This window comes from Mirounga leonina, unplaced genomic scaffold, assembly GCF_011800145.1.
Source record: "Mirounga leonina isolate KUSES-001 unplaced genomic scaffold, KU_Mleo_1.0 Mir_91, whole genome shotgun sequence".
Classification (NCBI taxonomy): domain Eukaryota; kingdom Metazoa; phylum Chordata; class Mammalia; order Carnivora; family Phocidae; genus Mirounga; species Mirounga leonina.
This window is the reverse complement of record NW_023270839.1, coordinates 8,802,299-8,820,536: the sequence shown is the minus strand read 5'-3', so window position 1 is coordinate 8,820,536 and position 18,238 is coordinate 8,802,299. Positions and strand designations below refer to the sequence as shown.

General features: G+C 43.4%; 1 protein-coding gene across 2 annotated transcripts; it reads right to left on the bottom strand.

Annotated features, from left to right (window-relative positions):
* Positions 1 to 258: 258 nt before the first annotated feature.
* On the bottom strand, positions 259 to 12,278 carry METTL3 (methyltransferase like 3). 2 transcript variants are annotated; one of them, XM_034994509.1, is made up of 11 exons: positions 11,966 to 12,278; positions 5,546 to 5,763; positions 5,047 to 5,451; positions 3,525 to 3,700; positions 2,706 to 2,922; positions 2,292 to 2,479; positions 1,878 to 1,916; positions 1,586 to 1,694; positions 1,401 to 1,466; positions 1,141 to 1,253; positions 259 to 505 (listed from the first exon to the last, which is right to left on the bottom strand). In XM_034994509.1, exons 1-11 carry the CDS (start codon positions 12,063 to 12,065, stop codon positions 394 to 396), a joined length of 1,743 nt encoding a protein of 580 aa, XP_034850400.1. In that variant the 5' UTR covers positions 12,066 to 12,278; the 3' UTR covers positions 259 to 393. The 2 variants fall into 2 exon arrangements, with proteins under 2 accessions (XP_034850400.1, XP_034850401.1); XM_034994510.1 differs by having other exon boundaries at positions 5,380 to 5,451; positions 11,966 to 12,206.
* Between the last annotated feature and the right edge of the window lie 5,960 nt (positions 12,279 to 18,238).

Genomic DNA, 18,238 nt, shown 5'->3' with positions numbered 1-18,238 from the left:
GTGAAATCAAATCTTACCTTGAGAAATAGCTGTCCCAGAGAACCCCCCTTCTTGATTACGACATTCATGTAGTACTAACTGCTAATCACTTTGATCCTATATAGTATAATCAACATTTTAATGTTTTCCATGCACTCATTTAGTTTGAACCTTACAACAACCCAGTGAGGTAGGTAGCATATTCCCAGCTTACATGTAAGAAATCCTACTGAGAGATAAGGTGCACGAGATCACACAATTTTAAGTGGCAGAGCCAGATTTTGACCTTGAAATCCCAACTACAATACAAACTTTTATTTAAATAAGGAAGAAAAACTATTGTACAAATATTACTCTTCAGGTGCAGCCTACAGAGCCATGGCTGTAGGTGCTTAGCTCTGTAAGGAAGTGCTTCTACAGATTTTTAGGTTTAGAGATGATACCATCTGGATACCTTTGCTTGAACCGGGCAACCACATCTGGGTCTAGTAGGTGGATCCCATCCAGTTGGTTTCCAAGGGTGATCCTGAAGTAAAGATAAAGAAGGGGCAAACCAAAAATCCTGGAATTAAAAGGCTTAATATTGTTAAAAGATGCTTACCTTTTATTAAGGCTGCCTATCATCTCATCTAATATTCATGCCAATTCTTTTAAGAAGACCTTAATATTAGAATAGTATTTGGTAGTATGACTGGTTAGGAATTGGGTAGATTTTGGTGTTAAAACAGGCTGGCTCTGTATTACTTAAGGGTTAATAACAGAGAGCTAACCAGGCGTACTTCACAAAGTTGCTGCCAATGAGTATTCTTTGGATAAAAAAATGCTAGCAACATGTCTTCCAAAGCTCTACTAACAGTATGAAAGATACTGAAACTGTTGACAGTAAATGGATTCTTAACCACCAGGGGGCAGATTTCAATACATCCCATAGAATAACTGAGGAAAATCTTTAGTGGATACCCTTTAGAGAGCAGTGATTTGGGTCTTAAAATCTGTTGGGTCTCCAGTGAATGTTGCAAAGCCCCATAAAACAGTTTAAATACAAGCTTGGGTGGCTTCTGAATCCTCTAAAGCCCATTTTTAAACTACTGAAATATGAGGTAAAGCTCTACTAACAGCCATCCTTGACCATAAACAGGAGGGCTACTATGTTCGCCTTACCAGTTGGGCTGCACATTGTGTGGTCGTCCAAATAACTCAATCTTGCGAGTGCCAGGGGATAGTCTCTCAATCATGCCATAGATTTCATCTGGTTTATGACTGGTAGAACGAACCTAGGAAAGCAAGGCTCTAGTTACTTTTAAGTTACCAAAGATTGCAAGTCTAGCCCTTTCCATTTATATTTATGATCAAATGAGAGAACCTGGAATACACCTGACTTGAATAATGTGGAAGGTTTGGATGCCTGGGGAAGCACATACCTCAGCTACGATCACATCGCAATCCAGGCCCTGGTTGAAGCCTTGGGGATTTCCTTTGACACCAACCTGCTCACCACAGAGAACAGATTACCTTATGGAACCCCCAGCATTTGAACTTTTTCTCAGTAAGTCCAACAATTCCTCTTTCTGCTCCACCTATTGAACTGGGCCCCAGTGTTGCTCACCAAGCAGTGTTCCTTCCCGTGGTTCAACCAGTGACCTGTACGGCCTGTCCGAATGATGCGCTGCAGTTGATTTGTCTTCACCCAGATAATTTCATCTACCCGTTCATAACTGTGGGACATAAGATAGAGAACTAGAGCTTTAATCCGGCTTTCACAGTTTAGGGGTAGTACCATCTACTCTACAGAGGAAAGGACTCACAGGGAATACTCTGGGAGAAGAGAACACATCTCAACTACAGCTATTACATTTCTATTTCCTTCAGTAGAAAGCAACACAATGATCACTACTTACCCCCAGAGGTTCAGACATTCTCTGCCCAACTCCATGGCCCTAAAAAGAAAAGGGTTAAACAGCTGCTTTCATGTCCGTATTTTTTATCTCTTCAAGATACCGAAATGTTTTCAGTAGACATTCAGTGAACATTTACATGCAAGACACCGTTAGGGCAACAGGATGGATCTAAGAATGAAAACATAAAATAGTATCTATTCTCAATGGCCTTACCTTTCATAAGGAACAGATGTAAAGTTAAATAGAATTCAAGTATCATTTGTGTTATATACAGGCAGTAGGTCTCAGTAGCAAAAAAGGCTGACATAGTCATACAGTTAATAGCAGGGCTAGGAAAACCCAGGATTTTATTCCCACCCAGTACTCACTCTGTACTATATCTGCCCATACCTACATATCTTTGAACTGCATTACCTGCCTGTGACCCAGAGGAAGAGAAAGCCATCATCCTGCAGTACTGGTATGTTGAGCCTGCGCATCTCATCATCTGTCAGGGTCCCATAGGGCAGCTCCATGTGAATATCCCAGGGTGGGTCAGCCATCACAACTGCAAACTTGCCCAAGATACTGACGTCCAGGTAGCGGATATCACAACAGATCCACTGCATAAGGTGGTATTTGGTCATCTTCCCTTCCTTCACTCTCAGATTCATGGCCCCAGTCCCTCTTTTCCATTTGATTTTCCTATTCCATTATAAATATGTATATCCCACACCATTCCCAATCCATAAGATAGACTGCTGATTATGCCTGCTTTCCTACATGTATGGCTGCCCTACTCAGATATAAGTCTCTAAGCTGAAATAAGTTTTCTGAGCGGACAGGTACCTGAGGAGGAAAGAGTCGATCTGCACTGGAGTCACCTCCAACACTCTGTGTAAGAGCAAGCTCCTGGCTAGGTGTATGGTCTTTGCTCCCAGGAGCCTCAGAATCCATGCAAGCATCAATTTCATAGTGAACATATTTGCAGGTATCCATGTGGAAACATGTGTTAAGGAAAGAGCAGTCACCTAATGACTCATCAGTGTGTTTATTGATGATTCGTCTGGGAAAATAAAAAGGGAGAATGAGAATCAAGATGGTGTTCCAGAGTCAGATCCCATAGTTCAAGTTCCAAACTGTTTCAAAATTTTCTTTTATTACCCTCTCCTAATTTTATCTTTAGAGCTTCCTCCAAGAGTTTTCAGAGAAAGGAAGCAGGTAACATGGAAATCCATAATTCACACTAAAGAAGAATTTAATTCCTCTCTGAGCAAAGACAACTTTCTTAGGACAGGAAAAAGGGCTTGCTGGTTAGAGCTGAATAAAACACTGGCCTTCGAGCCCAAGTTCCTACTTCTCCTAAGATCATCCTTCCAGAGAACTTTAACTTTTACTGGGCCTCAGAGACAGAGATGCCTTGCTAATGCAAGAAGAAAGGGACATTATTTAAAAAAATCTCACATCTGTTTGGGAGTGCAGTCTGTATTCTCTCCCACAGAACACTACTTCTGAAAGTACACCTTCAGAATCTGGAGGTCTAAGACAAATCATTAAAACCATTTAATGACAGGATCAAAGACAGAACCCCAGGGACTGGAAGAAATGTGCTGAAAAGGAATGAGTGCGTCTGGGAGCCCCACCCCACCTCTCTCCCTCCCAAGACACCTGAAGTGCAGCTTGCGGCAGGGCCGGTCAGCATCACTGGCTTTCATACACTCCTCCTTGGTTCCATAGTCACAGAACTCTTGTACTTGGGCCCGACCTCGTGAGCGAAACTTTTCAACAATGGACTGTTCCTTGGCTGTTGTTGTATTTAATAGCTCTAGGATCTCCTGACTGACCTGTGACAAAAGAAGCCTTAGACTTAAAAGGGTTTGCAGATAAAATGAGCCCTAAACCACCTCCCTAAATTCTACTTGACAATGTCCTGTTGTAAGAGGTGAATGAGCTAACCTAATACGGGAAAATTGGGAGTTCTAGGAGATTTATCATGGGTTCAGTCCTTTCTTACAGATCTGCATTTGGGATGGAATTAAAATATAAGAAGCCTGGTTCCTACTGCTGAGCATTAAGTTAACCTCCCCTCCCCAGGAAAGCAATCCTTCCCACCAAAACCACTTATATTTACATAACCAAGACACAGTAAGTACTAAGCACTTTACTGTTTAGCTGAGTCTATGCAACAGTTCTGTAAGGGAGGGTACTCTGGTTATCCTCACTTTAGAGATGAGAAGACTAAGGCTCAAGAGAAGTTAAATTTAACTTGTTCATATTTACACATCTAGAAGTAGCAAATAGGTAAGAATTCATGTGAGTCCATTATTTATATTCAGAACCAGTTAACTGCCAATTCACATTGGTTAATTATCAGTTTCCCTAATTAATGGTCCATGGTAACTACCTTCCAGTATTCATCTCCATTCATCTCCCTCTATTCCTATATTTGGGTTCCTCTTCCTTTTACCTGATGATTCTTCCAATGACAGACATTCTCAAAATCGGAGTTTCTCAACATTGGCATTATTGACATTTGGGGAAAGTAATTCTTTGTCGTGTGGGGATTATCCTACTATGATTGTAGGATGCTTAACAGTATCGCTTGCCTCTACCCAGTAGATGCCTGTAGCACGACCCTGTGTTGCGACAACCACAATGTCTTCAGACACTGCTAAATGTTCTCCGGGGGAAGGAAGTGGGGAAAAATAATCCCCAGTTGACAACCACTATTCTAAACCCTCAACCCTAAGAACTGCTCCTTGCCCTAGGGGTAAATCCCTCCCAACCAAAGCTGTAATTCAAAGTGTATATGTGAGGAGTGCCGGGTTGGCTCAGTTGGTAGAGCATTCAACTCTTGATCTTGGGGTTGTAAGTCTGAGCCCCACAATGGGTGTAGAGATTATTAAAAATAAAATCTTTAAGGGGCGCCTGGGTGGCTCAGTCGTTAAGCGTCTGCTTTCAGCTCAGGTCATGATCCCAGGGTCCTAGGATCGAGCCCCGCATCGGGCTCCCTGCTCAGCGGGAAGCTTGCTTCTCCCTCTCCCACTCCCTCTGCTTGTGTTCCCTCTCTCGCTGTGTCTCTCTGTCAAATAAATAAAATCTAAAAATAAAAAAAATAAAAAATACTAAAAAAATAAAATCTTAAAAAAAAACAAAGTATATGTGTGAAAGCATTTCCATCTACCCCTACCTTCTTACTCTGTTGTTCCTTAGTAGACTGTTGGTTCAGAAGGCTCTCTATCTCCAGATCAACATCTGAGGCAGCATGTTTCCTTGATTTCTTGGTTGGCTCCTTGGCTGCTTCTGATGCTGTAGAGGCCAGGCCAGAGGCCAAAGAGCTAGCAAAGGCAGCTACTGTGGTTGAGTCCTGCTCTGCACGCCGCTTCTGCCCTGTGATAGTCCCTGTTACCTCCCCAGGGCCCTTCTTTTCTGCCACAGCACCCATCATAGCAGAGAGCTTGGAATGATCAGCATAAGTCACAAGAGTGGGATGTGCGTCATCTTGTAAGAGACCTCGTTTTACCTCAATCAACTCCTGAGCTGCAAACTTCTGTAGGAGGCTTTCTACCCCATCTTGAGTGGCAGGGGCATCTGGCTAGGGAAGGAGGGGAGGGAAAGGCAATAAGACACTGACAATGAACTGAAGTGAAGAAGTGGTATATCCCAACCCTGTCTTATCAGATCATTACCGTGGAGATGGCAAGACGGATGGACACAGCATCAGTGGGCAATGTTAAGGCCAGATCAGAAAGGTGGTGTAACAATTTCTTCTCTAACTCGGGGTCTGTAGCTAGTTCAGGAACTGCTGAAGCTGTGCTGGGCTTAGGGCCACCAGAAGTGGGTGCAGTAGGCACTGGGCTGTCACTGCGGAAGGTGGGAGACAGTGCTGCCTCTGGATTTCGTAGATCTAGGAGTGAAGAAAAGTGAAGAAAATTATAAAGGGCAACCACTGTAGGTCTGTCTAGACACTCCTCAGGAGTCAAATTCTCCAACATTCACAGCATGTACTTTCATTTCATGCAGAGAATTCTCTGACCAAATTTAGCACTAGATCACCTTTCCTCAATCATACTCAAGCATTCACTGCTTTGCCAAGATAATCCTGGATTTTCTGGGAACCACTTACCTTTTCTCTACTGAGTAAGAGGTATTTTCCTAATTCCAGTCCCTGCTGTGGTTCAAAGGAAATTAGCAGCATGGTAGATTTATTTTTTTTATTTTTAAAGATTTTATTTATTTATTTGAGAGGGAGAGACAGAGAGAGAGCACATGAGAGGGGGGAGGGTCGGGAGGGTCAGAGGGAGAAGCAGACTCCCTGCCAAGCAGGGAGCCCGATGCGGGACTCGATCCAGGGACTCCAGGATCATGACCTGAGCCGAAGGCAGTCGCTTAACCAACTGAGCCACCCAGGCGCCCAGCATGGTAGATTTAAATGTCCATACCACCTCCCTTCAGTCACTCTAAATGACAACTGAAATAATCAACCCAAATTTAGGGGCGCCTGGGTGGTTAAGCATCCCAACTCTTCATTTCACCTCAGGTCATGATCTCAAGATCCTGAGTTTGAGCCCCGTGGTGGGCTCCGAGCTCAGTGGGGAATCTGCTAAAGAGTTTCTCTCTCCCTCTGCCCCTCCCCCAGCTTGCTTGCACATACGTGCTCTCTCTCTAATAAATAAATAAACCTTTAAAAAAAATCTTTTAAATAATAATCAACCCAAATTTTAAAGCCAGAGATATTTTCAACAACCTAAGCTGTGATCAGCTCTTCTGAGGAATGGAGTTTGAATTTTAAAGAATCAAGGCCACTGGACATCAGAGGATATGTAAAATGACAGTATTGAGGATTAGAATAGGACCTTTTTCTTTATTTTTAAAGATTTTGTCTTTAAGTAATCTCTACACCCAACATAGGGCTCAAACTTACAAGCCCAAGATCAAGAGTTGTGCGCTCTATTGCCTGAGCCAGCCAGGTGTCCCTAGAATGTGACCTCTAACACTCAAAACACAAAAATTTTATAAAATTCTGCAGAAGGGCACCTGGGTAGCTCAGTCAGTTAAGCGTCTGCCTTCGGCTTGGGTCATGGTCCCAGGGCCCTGGGACTGAGCCCCTCGTCTGGCTCCCTGCTTAGTGGGGAGTCTGCTTCTTCCTCTGCTCCTCCCCCCACTTGTGCTCTCTCTCACTCGCTCTCTCTCTCACAAATAAATAAAATCTTAAAAAAATAAAATACGGGGCGCCTGGGTGGCTCAGTCGTTAAGCGTCTGCCTTCGGCTCAGGTCATGATCCCAGGGTCCTGGGATAGAGCCCCGAATAGGGCTCTCTGCTCAGCGGGAAGCCTGCTTCTCCCTCTCCCACTCCCCCTGCTTGTGTTCCCTCTCTCCCTGTTTCTCTCTCTGTGTCAAATAAATAAATAAATAAATCTTAAAAAAAAAAAAATGAAATATTTAACTCAGGACTTGTATCAGAATTCTGTTAAATATTTTAAGATATGAGTGGGTCATTAGTTTACATTTAGAAATATTTTGGTTACTTAAAAAACATTTTTACTCTAATGGAATTGACTTTAGTAAAATTTGACTCACAAATTCCAAGGAAAACGGAGCTGAACTATATCAAACACCTTGCTGGAACAGTTACATTTTATGAAAATAAGTTACACCCTATTTGGAAAACAGACTCCACAATACCATACTAGCTGGAAATGTTAAATAACTGACAGAACTGGGGTGCCTGGGCAGCTCAGTCGTTAAGCGTCTGCCTTCAGCTCAGGTCATGATCCCAGGGTCCTGGGATCGAGCCCCGCATCGGGCTCCCTGCTCAGTGGGAAGCCTGCTTCTCCCTCTCCCACTCCCCCTGCTTGTGTTCCCTCTCTCACTCTCTCTGTCAAGTAAATAAATAAAATCTTTAAAAAAAAAAATAACTGACAGAACTTTGTTCACTTTGCTTATGATTCCTTTATGTTCTGCTGAATCTTAGAGTAGAACATTTGCCAGATGAACTCATACAAGTTCCTTGTTTTGTTTGGCAAAGAGGTACTGTATACATGGAGATCCCTGAAGCACTTTCAAGGTCGGGACGAAAAAGAATTCAAGAGCAACGGACCCAAGCTAAAAATATGTAAGAAATATAAGTGACAGTTATTATTTAGCTTACTTGGAAGACTACAGGCAAAATTTCTGCACTGAACAGGATTGAATGATGACTACTGAAGTCCTTGCAACTCAGAGATTCTAGGAGTCTAATAAACTTGAGCTAAAATACCCCAATTACAATTTACACTGAGATAAAACTCTGAACTTTTTTTTTAAAATCAGTCAAGTTTTAAAATATTTTGAAGTAACCAAAAACTTCCTTCATTAAGCAACTGAAGCACAATCAATAATAAGTATCATTTTTAAGGCAGAAGAAACAAGGTATTCTAAAACTAGGATTTCAAGGGCGCCTGGTGGCTCAGTTGGTTAAGAGCCTGCCTTCGGATCAGGCCATGATCTCAGGGTCCTGGGATCAAGCCCCACGTTGAGCTCCCTGCTCAGTGGAGAGCCTGCTTCTCTAATAGCACAAGCATATTTCTGTCGCTATCCCTGTCTCTCTCTCTCAAATAAATAAATATCTTTTAAAAAAATAAAATAAAATTAGGATTTCAGGGATGCCTGGGTGGCTTAGTTGGTTAAGTGCCTGCCTTTGGCTCTGGTCATGATCCCAGGGTCCTGAGATTGAGTCCTGCATCAGGCTCCTTGCTCAGTGGGAAGCCTGCTTCTCCCTCTGCCTGCGTCTCCCCCTGCTTGTGCTCCGCCCCCGTTTGTGTGCGTGCAAGTGCTCTCTTTCTCTGACAAATAAATGAAATCTTAAAAAAAAAAAAAGATTAGGATTTCAGGATTTCAGGGGGGGCCTGGGTGGCTCAGTCAGTTAAGCATCTGCCTTCGGCTCAGGTCATGATCTCAGGGTCCTGGGATGGAGCCCCACCTCAGTCTCCCTGCTCAGCAGGGAGTGCTTCTCCCTCTCCGTCTGCCCCTCCCCGCTCATGCTCTCATGCACCTGCGCACATGCTCTCTCTCAAATAAATAAATAAAATCTTTAAAATTAGGATTTCAGGCATTACACCCCAAAATTTTTTTTTTTTTAATTTATTTATTTGACAGAGAGAGCGAGCACAAGCAGGGGGAGCTGCAGAGGGAGAGGGAGAAGGAGGCTTCCAGCTGAGCAGGGAGCCCGATGTGGGGCTCGATCCCAGAACCCTGGGATCATGACCTAAGCCGAAGAAGGCAGATGCCTAACAACTGAGCCGCCCAGGCACCCCCCACAAATTGTTCTATATATTATATACTGATGTAGCTCATTATTATACACTGATATAACTCATTATACATATATTTATTTGTTTTATACATTATATACTGATATAACTCATTATATATCTTTAACTCCTACAGTATGCCAAAGGGAGTAAATCATATTAGCTACTAAACCAAAGACACTGTTAACAGAAAATGGGGCTAAAGGAAGATGTGGGTAAGTTTTAAGTCAATACCCAGGATACAGGTCCTTTGTTATGCAGCTCTGAAATTTTTAGTATTTTAGGTAAGCCATAAATTATCCGTTACCCCTCCCCCTTAATTCATGTTCAAACTTTGTGCCAGGTACCTTACATATCCTGCTGCCATTAATATGAGCTTTATTTTGTTTATTAAAAAACGGCTATGGCACCAGGGTGGCTCAGTAGATTAAGCATCCAACCCTTGGTTTTGGCTCAGGTCATGATCTCATGGGTCATCAGATCAAGCCCCACATCAGGCCACGTGCTCAGCGGGGAGTCCGCTAGAAGATTCTCTCCCTTTGCCTCTCCCCCCACTCGTTGGCAGGCCCTCTCTCTCTAAATACATCTTTAAAAAAATAAAGACCTAAAAAAGTAATAATAAATTAATTAATTAAATAAACAAACAAACCACTTTAAGGTATGACTGACATGTAAAGAGCTGAATATACTTAACAGATATAACTTGATGAGTTTGGAAATAAGGTTACACACCATGAAACCATCACTACCATGAAGGCCATAAACCTATTGGGAAAAAAAAAATGTACTTTAAAAATGCCAAACTAAGGAAAGTCTCCCAATGATTCTTTGTCCATGGTATTTGCATTCATTAATGATATGGATACATTTTAGTTCACTTAATATCCTTGTCTTTTCTCACTGAGCTTTGTAGTAAACAATTAAGTATCAGATTTCAGTAATGCTATAAAAACCAAGAGGTAGTAAGAAAATTTTTATTTCCTGTGAGAAAAGAATGGAATGATCTAAATTATTAGTAAGCCTTTGGTTATTCTTACATGGAAACTTGATTAATAAACTAATAGAGTATGTCTCATGTTTTCCTAAGAATCCTAATGCTCAAAGAAATAGGTTCTTTGGAATAACCAAAATAATTCAAAGAAAGAACAGTGATACGCTGGTTTATTTTGTGTTCTATCTCTATCTACTCCCACAGTACCAGATGGGCGAGCCAAAGCTCTGGGCCAGAAGACAATACATGTTTAAGCACAACCTTAAAAATATTTTTATGTAAGTCTTAACCATATTCTTTAGGCAGATGTACTAGGAATCTTAACCATATATTAAGTGGGTCAAGAGATTAAGTCAAGAAATATTTATATCCAAAAAAAGAAAAAAAAAGAATATTTACATTCAAGGGAGAATACAATCTTGTTGTCAAAATTATTAAACATGCTTAGCAAGAAACTGAAGTATCGACACTCTTAATAGTTAGGTTTGCACATGGCACGAAGTTTGGTTAATACCAAAGTGTGGTTATTACCATGGAAAAGTGAAATGGAACTTAAAATCGACTACTAATTGAACTCCGATCATAGGACTTGTACTTCTTCTTCCTCTACTTGCCCTGCCCTCTTAACTTCTCTTTAATTATCTAAGTCCTATGTAGCCATCAAGATCAAATCACAAGTGCTAACTCATGTTGCCTTTGCAAATAAAGCCAACTCTTGTTACTTTTCCCTTCCCTGTCTATACTTATTTTGGATTCATTCATTCAGCATTTTACATGTATCATGTCATAGTTCTGGATTTTTTATAAGCATCTGAATTTTTTTTATAAGCACCAATCCTTTATCCCCCCTAAATTTTAAACTCCCTGAGAGCAGAGACAATATGTTACTTATCTTTGTCCATTTTTTGTTAGGCACACTGTAAATACTTAACAGATGTTTGTTTATTATGGTGTCAAAGTCCTGACAGAACATCTTCTAGGTTCCAGGGGCCAGAACATGAGCACATGGACCTGATATGTACCAAGACAAGATTTAGAGATGGACTCTAGTATACTAATAAACATTGGAACAAACTACCACAAGGATGGTATGGATTCACTCTCCTTGTAGATCTTTGTAACTGATTTGCCTTAAATAACCCAGGGCTTGTGCTGGGGATAAGGGTAGATAAAACTGGACAATCATTTGAGGTTCCTTCAAGTTTTGTGACACAGGGGGCAACGGGAGGGGAGAAAAAGTTTAAAAACATAAAACAAATATTTTCAGGTTTCTGCTTGGGACGCAGATGGCTAAGACGATACCATTTCTTCTACTCATTTAGCAACTCTGTGAGGGTCCCTGAGCTGGTCACTGTGGATATAAAGTTTCGGTCCGTGTTCTCACGGTGGCTACAGTGGCAAAGAAACGACCACTACAAAGCAGTCGCTATAACGGAAGAACAAAGCGCCACAGGAGCAAAAAAAAGGGGGGGGGGCTTAACTGTTTCAAGGGACGGGGGGCTGAGAGGCCTAGCAAAGGCGACGTTCCCGCAGACTTAAGAGGACTCTGCCAAGCGGACGAGGGTGGGGTGGGGCGCTGGGGACCAGGCTCCTGTCCCAAGAAAGTGAACTGGAGGAGTGAACCAAGGCCCGGGGTGGAACGGAACTGCGACTACGCACAGGAGGACGAAACGTCTGTGTGCTGAGGTGAAGAGGAGAGTACTGATGTGCCAGGTACTAAAGAAATGGCCGCTTGGGCAAGGGTGCTGGCTTGGAAGCTCTTTTTCTCCAGGGTTCCCTCCCGCCCTCCCTGGCTAACCCTCGGCCCGGACAGCCCCGCGCCTCACCCAAGTGCCCCGAGTCCTGCTTCCGCCTCCGCTGCAGCCTCTCTCGCAGCGAGTCCAGCTGCTTTTTGTGGGCCTGGATGGAACTCCACGTGTCCGACATCCCAGTCTCTCAGCCGGGACACGTCTCGAATCAGGCGCGGTGGACTAGCACCTCCCAGCCCAGCCGCAGGAAATCTCCAATCCCCCCGCGGACACCCCCGGGCTAACGGGAAAGAGTTCCGGGTAATGCGCTAGCCGGGAAGTCCTTTTCCGTTTCCCGCTCGCTTTGAAGCTCAAATGAGAGCCACCTTAGGTGTTGGCAGGATGGCGGAAATATTTTTAATAGGAGCGCCCCCGTTCTTCCGGGCGCTGTGAAGCTGTGGTTTCCATATTAGTGCCTGGCAGAACAGCCATGTTGCTTAAAGAGGCGCACGCGGCCTTGTTGATGTAAGGAGTTGACCCAAGGTGTTAAGACAGCACTAATAGAGCAGCAAGTGTAGTACAGATTTTTATTTATTTTTAAAAGATTTTATTTTTAAGGGCGCCTGGGTGGCTCAGTTGGTTAAGCGACTGCCTTCGGCTCAGGTCATGATCCTGGAGTCCCGGGATCGAGTCCCGCATCGGGCTCCAGTCCCCCATCGGGCTCCCTGCTCGGCGGGGAGTCTGCTCCTCCCTCTGACCCTCCTCCCTCTCATGCTCTCTGTCTCTCATTCTCTCTCTCGCAAGTAAATAAAATCTTAAAAAAAATAAAAAAAAATTAAAAAAAAAGATTTTATGTTTAAGTAATCTCTACACCCCATATGGGGCTTGAACTCACCACATGGAGATCAAGAGTTGTATGCTCCACTGACTGAGCCAGTCAGGTGCCCCAGTGGTACAGATTTTTAAAATGAAGGACAACTAATTCCTTTTGACAGTTAGATACTAACATACCTTTTCTGCTGTAGGTGTTGCCATTTTATGTTTTCATGCATTCATTTATAAAGATACAGCTATTAGGCGGCGCCTGGGTGGCTCAGTCGTTAAGTTTCTGCCTTCAGCTCAGGTCGTGATCCCAGGGCACTGGAATCCAGCCCTGCGTGGGGAATCCCTGCTCTGCGGGAAGCCTGCTTCTCCCTCTCCCGCTCCCCCTGCTTGTGTTCCTTCTCTCGCTGTCTCTCTCTGTGTCAAATAAATAAAATCTTAAAAAAAAAAAAAAGAGATACAGCTATTACATTGGTTTACAGTCTATAGGTGTGTGCCTGGAGGTGCCCTCCTTTGAAAGAGAAGGAGGACTGGGGCTCCTGGGTAGCTCAATTGGTTAAGCATCTGCCTTAGGTTCAGGTCATGAGGCCAGGGTCCTGGTGTCTAGCCACATGGCTGGGTCCCTGTTCAACAGGGTGTCTGCTTCTCCCCTCCCCTCTCTCTCTGCCTCCCCCCACTCTCCACCACCTGCCCCTCTCTCAATTTTTTTTAAAAACCACATTTATTTAAAAAAGAAAAAGAGGAGGACTGATGGTGCAGATATCTTTTTTGTTGTTGTTAAGATTTTATTTGGGGACACCTGGGAGACTCAGTCGGTTGAGCATCTGCCTCCCCAGCCGGGTCCTGGGATCAAGGGATGGAGCTTACTTAAAATAAAAAAGGTTCAGGATTGAAATGACAGCTATGGCTTCAACAGATGAAGCTATAGGAGAAAATTCCAGGCTGAGGACATGATAAAAAGAAAAGATCTAGAGTTAGGAAATCATGATGTATATCCTGCCAATCCAGATTGGTTTGCTAGAACAAAGAGAATTACATTAGAGAATTTAGGAGGTCATTTACGTTTCCATATGTGAGGCCGGATGGAAAAGGGTACATGTTACCTTAGTAAAGAAGTTACAATTTATTCAGAATACAGCAGGGAACACTTTAGGGTTTGTGAATAGGCAGCTCTTTAAAGATTAATCTAGTGTTCTAGTTGGATTGAGATGGGGAGGAAGGAGAGTTTAGAGACAGGGAAAATAGTAGCCTTTTTTTTTTTTTAAAGATTTTATTTATTTATTTGACAGAGAGAGACACAGCGAGAGAGGGAACACAAGCAGGGGGAGTGGGAGAGGGAGAAGCAGGCTTCCCGCCAAGCAGGGAGCCCGATGCGGGGCTGGATCCCAGGACCCCGGGATCATGACCTGAGCCGAAGGCAGACGCCTAACGACTGAGCCACCCAGGCGCCCCAGTAGCCTTTTTTTTTTAAAAGTAGGCTCTATGCCCAAGGTGGGGCTTGAACCCAAAACCCCTTGGGGTGCCTGGGTGGCTCAGTCGGTTAAGCGTCTGCCTTCGGCTCAGGTCATGATCCCAGTGTCCTGGGATAGAGCTTCCGCCTTCCTGCATGGGGATCCATGCTCAGCAGGGAGCCTGCTTCTCCCTCTCCCTCTGCCTGCTTGCCTGCCTACTTGTGATCTCTCTCTCTCTCTGTCAAATAAATAAATAAAATCTTAAAAAAAAAAAAACTGTTAAAGGGTCACACGCTTTACCAGTGGAGCCTGCAAAGCACCCCAGTTAGTAGCTTATTTCAGCCATGTTTGGTGATAGGGCCTTTAATTAACTCAGAAGCTGGTTATGGATAGTAATGGAAAGGAATGGGTGAATATGAGAAGTGGGAGCTATTGAGAAGAAAGATGTATGTGTATTGGAATGTAGCAGTTTCATCCATTTATTCAGCAAAGATTTAGTAATGATCAAAATATTCATTTCCAACCTTTTTTCTCAATTTAATATACTTACTAGGCAATTTACACCATCTTTTGAGACGTGTAACTTTGTGTGTTTGTTTGTTTGTTTGTTTGTTTGAGATGCATGACTTTATATGTGAGCCTTCAAGCAGAGGACACAGAAATGTATATGGGCTCACATGAGTATCTCTGGACATTTAATTCTCAGGACTATACTTAATTCAAAGGAAAATGCTATCTTCCTCAGCTGAAATACTCTTGGAAAAGTTGGCTGATATGAGATCATGGAAGACTACTGAAGGGGACTGCTCTACCTAAGGGTTTTGGCTTCCTTTAAGGACCTGGGTCTAGCAACTGCCAAGAAAGTGGACAAGGGATGCTTTTGTACTTTCGTTTGGGATGTATCCTGTGTGGCCCTATGTTTAGACACATGTATCATTCCTGAAGTAAGATAATACCATTAATGCTATATTACAGATTTTTTTTTTTATCTGACAGAGAGAGAGCATAAGCAGAGGGAGGGAAAGAAGCAGGCTTCCCGCTAAGCAGGGAGCCCAACTTGGGGCTCAATCCCAGGACCCTGGGATCATGACCTGAGCTGAAGGCACACACTTAACTGACTGAGCCACCCAGGCACACCTATATTATAGAATTGTTAAGGGGCGCCTGGGTGGCTCAGTTAGGCATCTGCCTTCAGCTCGGGTAGTGGTCTCAAGGTCCTGGGATTCGGCCCACATTGGGCTCCCTACCCAGTGGGGAGTCTGCTTCTCCCTCTCACTCTCCCTCTGTGCTCTCTCTCAAATAAATAAAATACTTTTAAAAAAAACCCCAAAAACCTAAAATCCATTTTAAAAAAATTGTTAAGAGTTCATTGTTCACAAATCTGAATCCCTCACTTGTTATAAGATCACTTTCGTTCAAGATCCTTAACATATAGAAATAAAATATATAGAAATCATATAGCAGTTAAGTTAAATAGTCTTGGGGGAGAAAAGAGTATTGGACATAGCCTTGTAGAAGAAAGGAGTTGATTCATCTTGAAGATGGAATTCCATAGGTTAACCCCTAAACAATATAAGCATTTTTGTCTAGGAAAGGAAGGATTTTCTAGTGGAAGAGATTCAGTCTCTGGTAGAATTCAAGATATCTAAGGCCTGTATTGCCTCCCCTTACCTACAGAGGAAGCCAAAGAAGTAGAACAGATATTCCTGAAAGTCAGCCAAATCAAGGGCAGCTTCCAGAAGTCTTTGCTTTCACATTCACTTTGGGTAAATTATTACATTAGTAAATCAGGCAAATTTTAGGAGCACAGGAGGGCCACTCAGCATGCTCTGCTTATAGGGGGATTCTTTCTAGACTCCTCATGACCAGTTTTCTGCCCACTCTTAGCCAGTCTGCATACAATCCTGAGCAGTGCATAGGAAAAGGAACCTTAGCCAGACCTCTTCTAGTCAAGACATAGTGCAAGCCTAGTTGTGAGCAGATGAGTGCTGCATGCACTACATTTCTTAACTTTTCTTCATATCTGCTGTCGTAGACTGTTTCTAGAGTTAGTCACAATGCTTCCCATCCCATATGCCTTTATGCAGGGTGACTTTGCCACTCTTCCTTTTAAGAGGTAAAGCTTATTTTCTCTCCTCTTGGATCTGAGCAGGCCTTTTGACTAGTTCGGCCAACAGAATGTGGCAGAAGTGATATTCTTTGAGTTTCAGAGTCTAGGCCTTAAGAGCCTTGCAGCTTGCACTGCTTTTACCTTCTTGCAGACCTGGGCCATCATGGGAGCCCATTTACCCTGAGAGAGAGAAAGAGATATCCTAGAGATTGAAAGACTTGAAAGGGAAAGGGGCCCACAGGATGAAAAGACAATAAAGAAAGAGGCCCCAACATTCCAGCCACTCAGCTGAAGGGCCAAAAGTGAATGAAGCCATCTTGGATCCTCCAGCCCAAATCAGAGTTGCCCAAGTGAGCTCAACCCTCACTACACGGAACATAGACAAGACATCCTATCTGAGGCCTGCCTAGACAATTCATGGAATCATAGGCAATTATATAATTATTGTTTAAGATACTAAGTATTGGGATGGTTTGTTGCATAACAAATGGATTACTGAAACATCCACAATACTGACCAAATACTACTGTACTTCTTACTTGTTCTTTAGTCAAATGGCTTTTTCCTTAAGTTTTTTTCTTTTTCTTTTTTTTTAAAGATTTTATTTATTTATTTGACAGAGAGAGAGATAGCGAGAGCAGGAACACAAGCAGGGGGAGGGGGAGAGGGAGAGGGAGAAGCAGGCTTCCTGCGGAGCAGAGAGCCCGATGCGGGGCTCGATCCCGGGATGCTGGGATCATGACCCGAGCCGAAGGCAGACGCTTAATGACTGAGCCACCCAGGCGCCCTCTTAAGTTTTTTTCTTACCCAATTTTTATTATACGATCAAAAGCAAAATGTCCACTGGGGTTAGTCAATCTGTTATTAAATTAAGCATTAGAGGGGCGCCTGGCTGGCTCAGTCAGAAGAACATGCGACTCTTGATCTCAGGGATATGAGTTCGAGCCCCACGTTGGATGTAGAGATTAGTTTAAAAAAAATCTCAAAAAAATAAAAGTTAGAGGTGCCTGGTTGGCTCAGTCAGTTGGGCATCTGGCACTTAATTTTGGCTCAGGTCATGATCTCAGAGTCCTGGGATCGAGCCAGAGTCAGGCTCTCTGATCAGCGAGTAGTCTGCTTGTTTCCCTCGCCCTCTGCCCTTCCCCCCTGCTCATGCTCTTTCTCAAATAAATAAATAAAACCTTTTTTAAAAAAGATTTTATTTATTTATTTGACAGAGAGAGAGATAGCGAGAGCAGGAACACAAGCAGGGGGAATGGGAGAGGGAGAAGCAGGCTTCCCGCCGAGCAGGGAGCCCAATGTGGGGCTTGATCCCAGGACCCTGAGATCATGACTTGAGCCAAAGGCAGACGCTTAACAACTGAGCCACCCAGGCACCCCTAAATAAATAAATCTTAAAAAAAAAAAGTTAAACTGGGGCACCTGGGTGGCTCAGTCGTTAAGCATCTGCCTTCGGCTCGGGTCATGATCCCAGGGTCCTGGGACCAAGCCCTGCATCCGGTTCTCTGCTCCGCAGGAAGCCTGCTTCTCCCTCTCCCACTCCCCCTGCTTCTCCCTCTCCCACTCCCCCTGCTTGTGTTCCCTCTCTCACTGTGTCTCTGTCAGATAAATAAAGAAAATCTTAAAAAAAAAAAAAAAAGTTAAACATTAGATAAAAACAAGGAAAAGAAAAGTCAAAGTTGGGTCTAATTGAGAGTAATACCAGTGAAGTGTGTCTTGCGGGTCAGGAGACACACACTCCTTGATTTACTAACAAGTTCCAGTAATGGTAACCAGAGCCTCAGGAGTAGGAGTTTGTGAAAGATGAAAATGTGCCAATAGAATCTAGGCCTTTTTCATGAGTAATACAGGTTGAAAACTCCGAGAAGCAGATGGGAAGGCAGAATTAGGATTCCAAAAGTTGTAATGGGGAGTAACTGCCTATAAAAGGAAAAGGGGGTAAAAGCAGTTTGGGGCAGGAAGAACTGTCAGACTATGAGGCAGACCTGA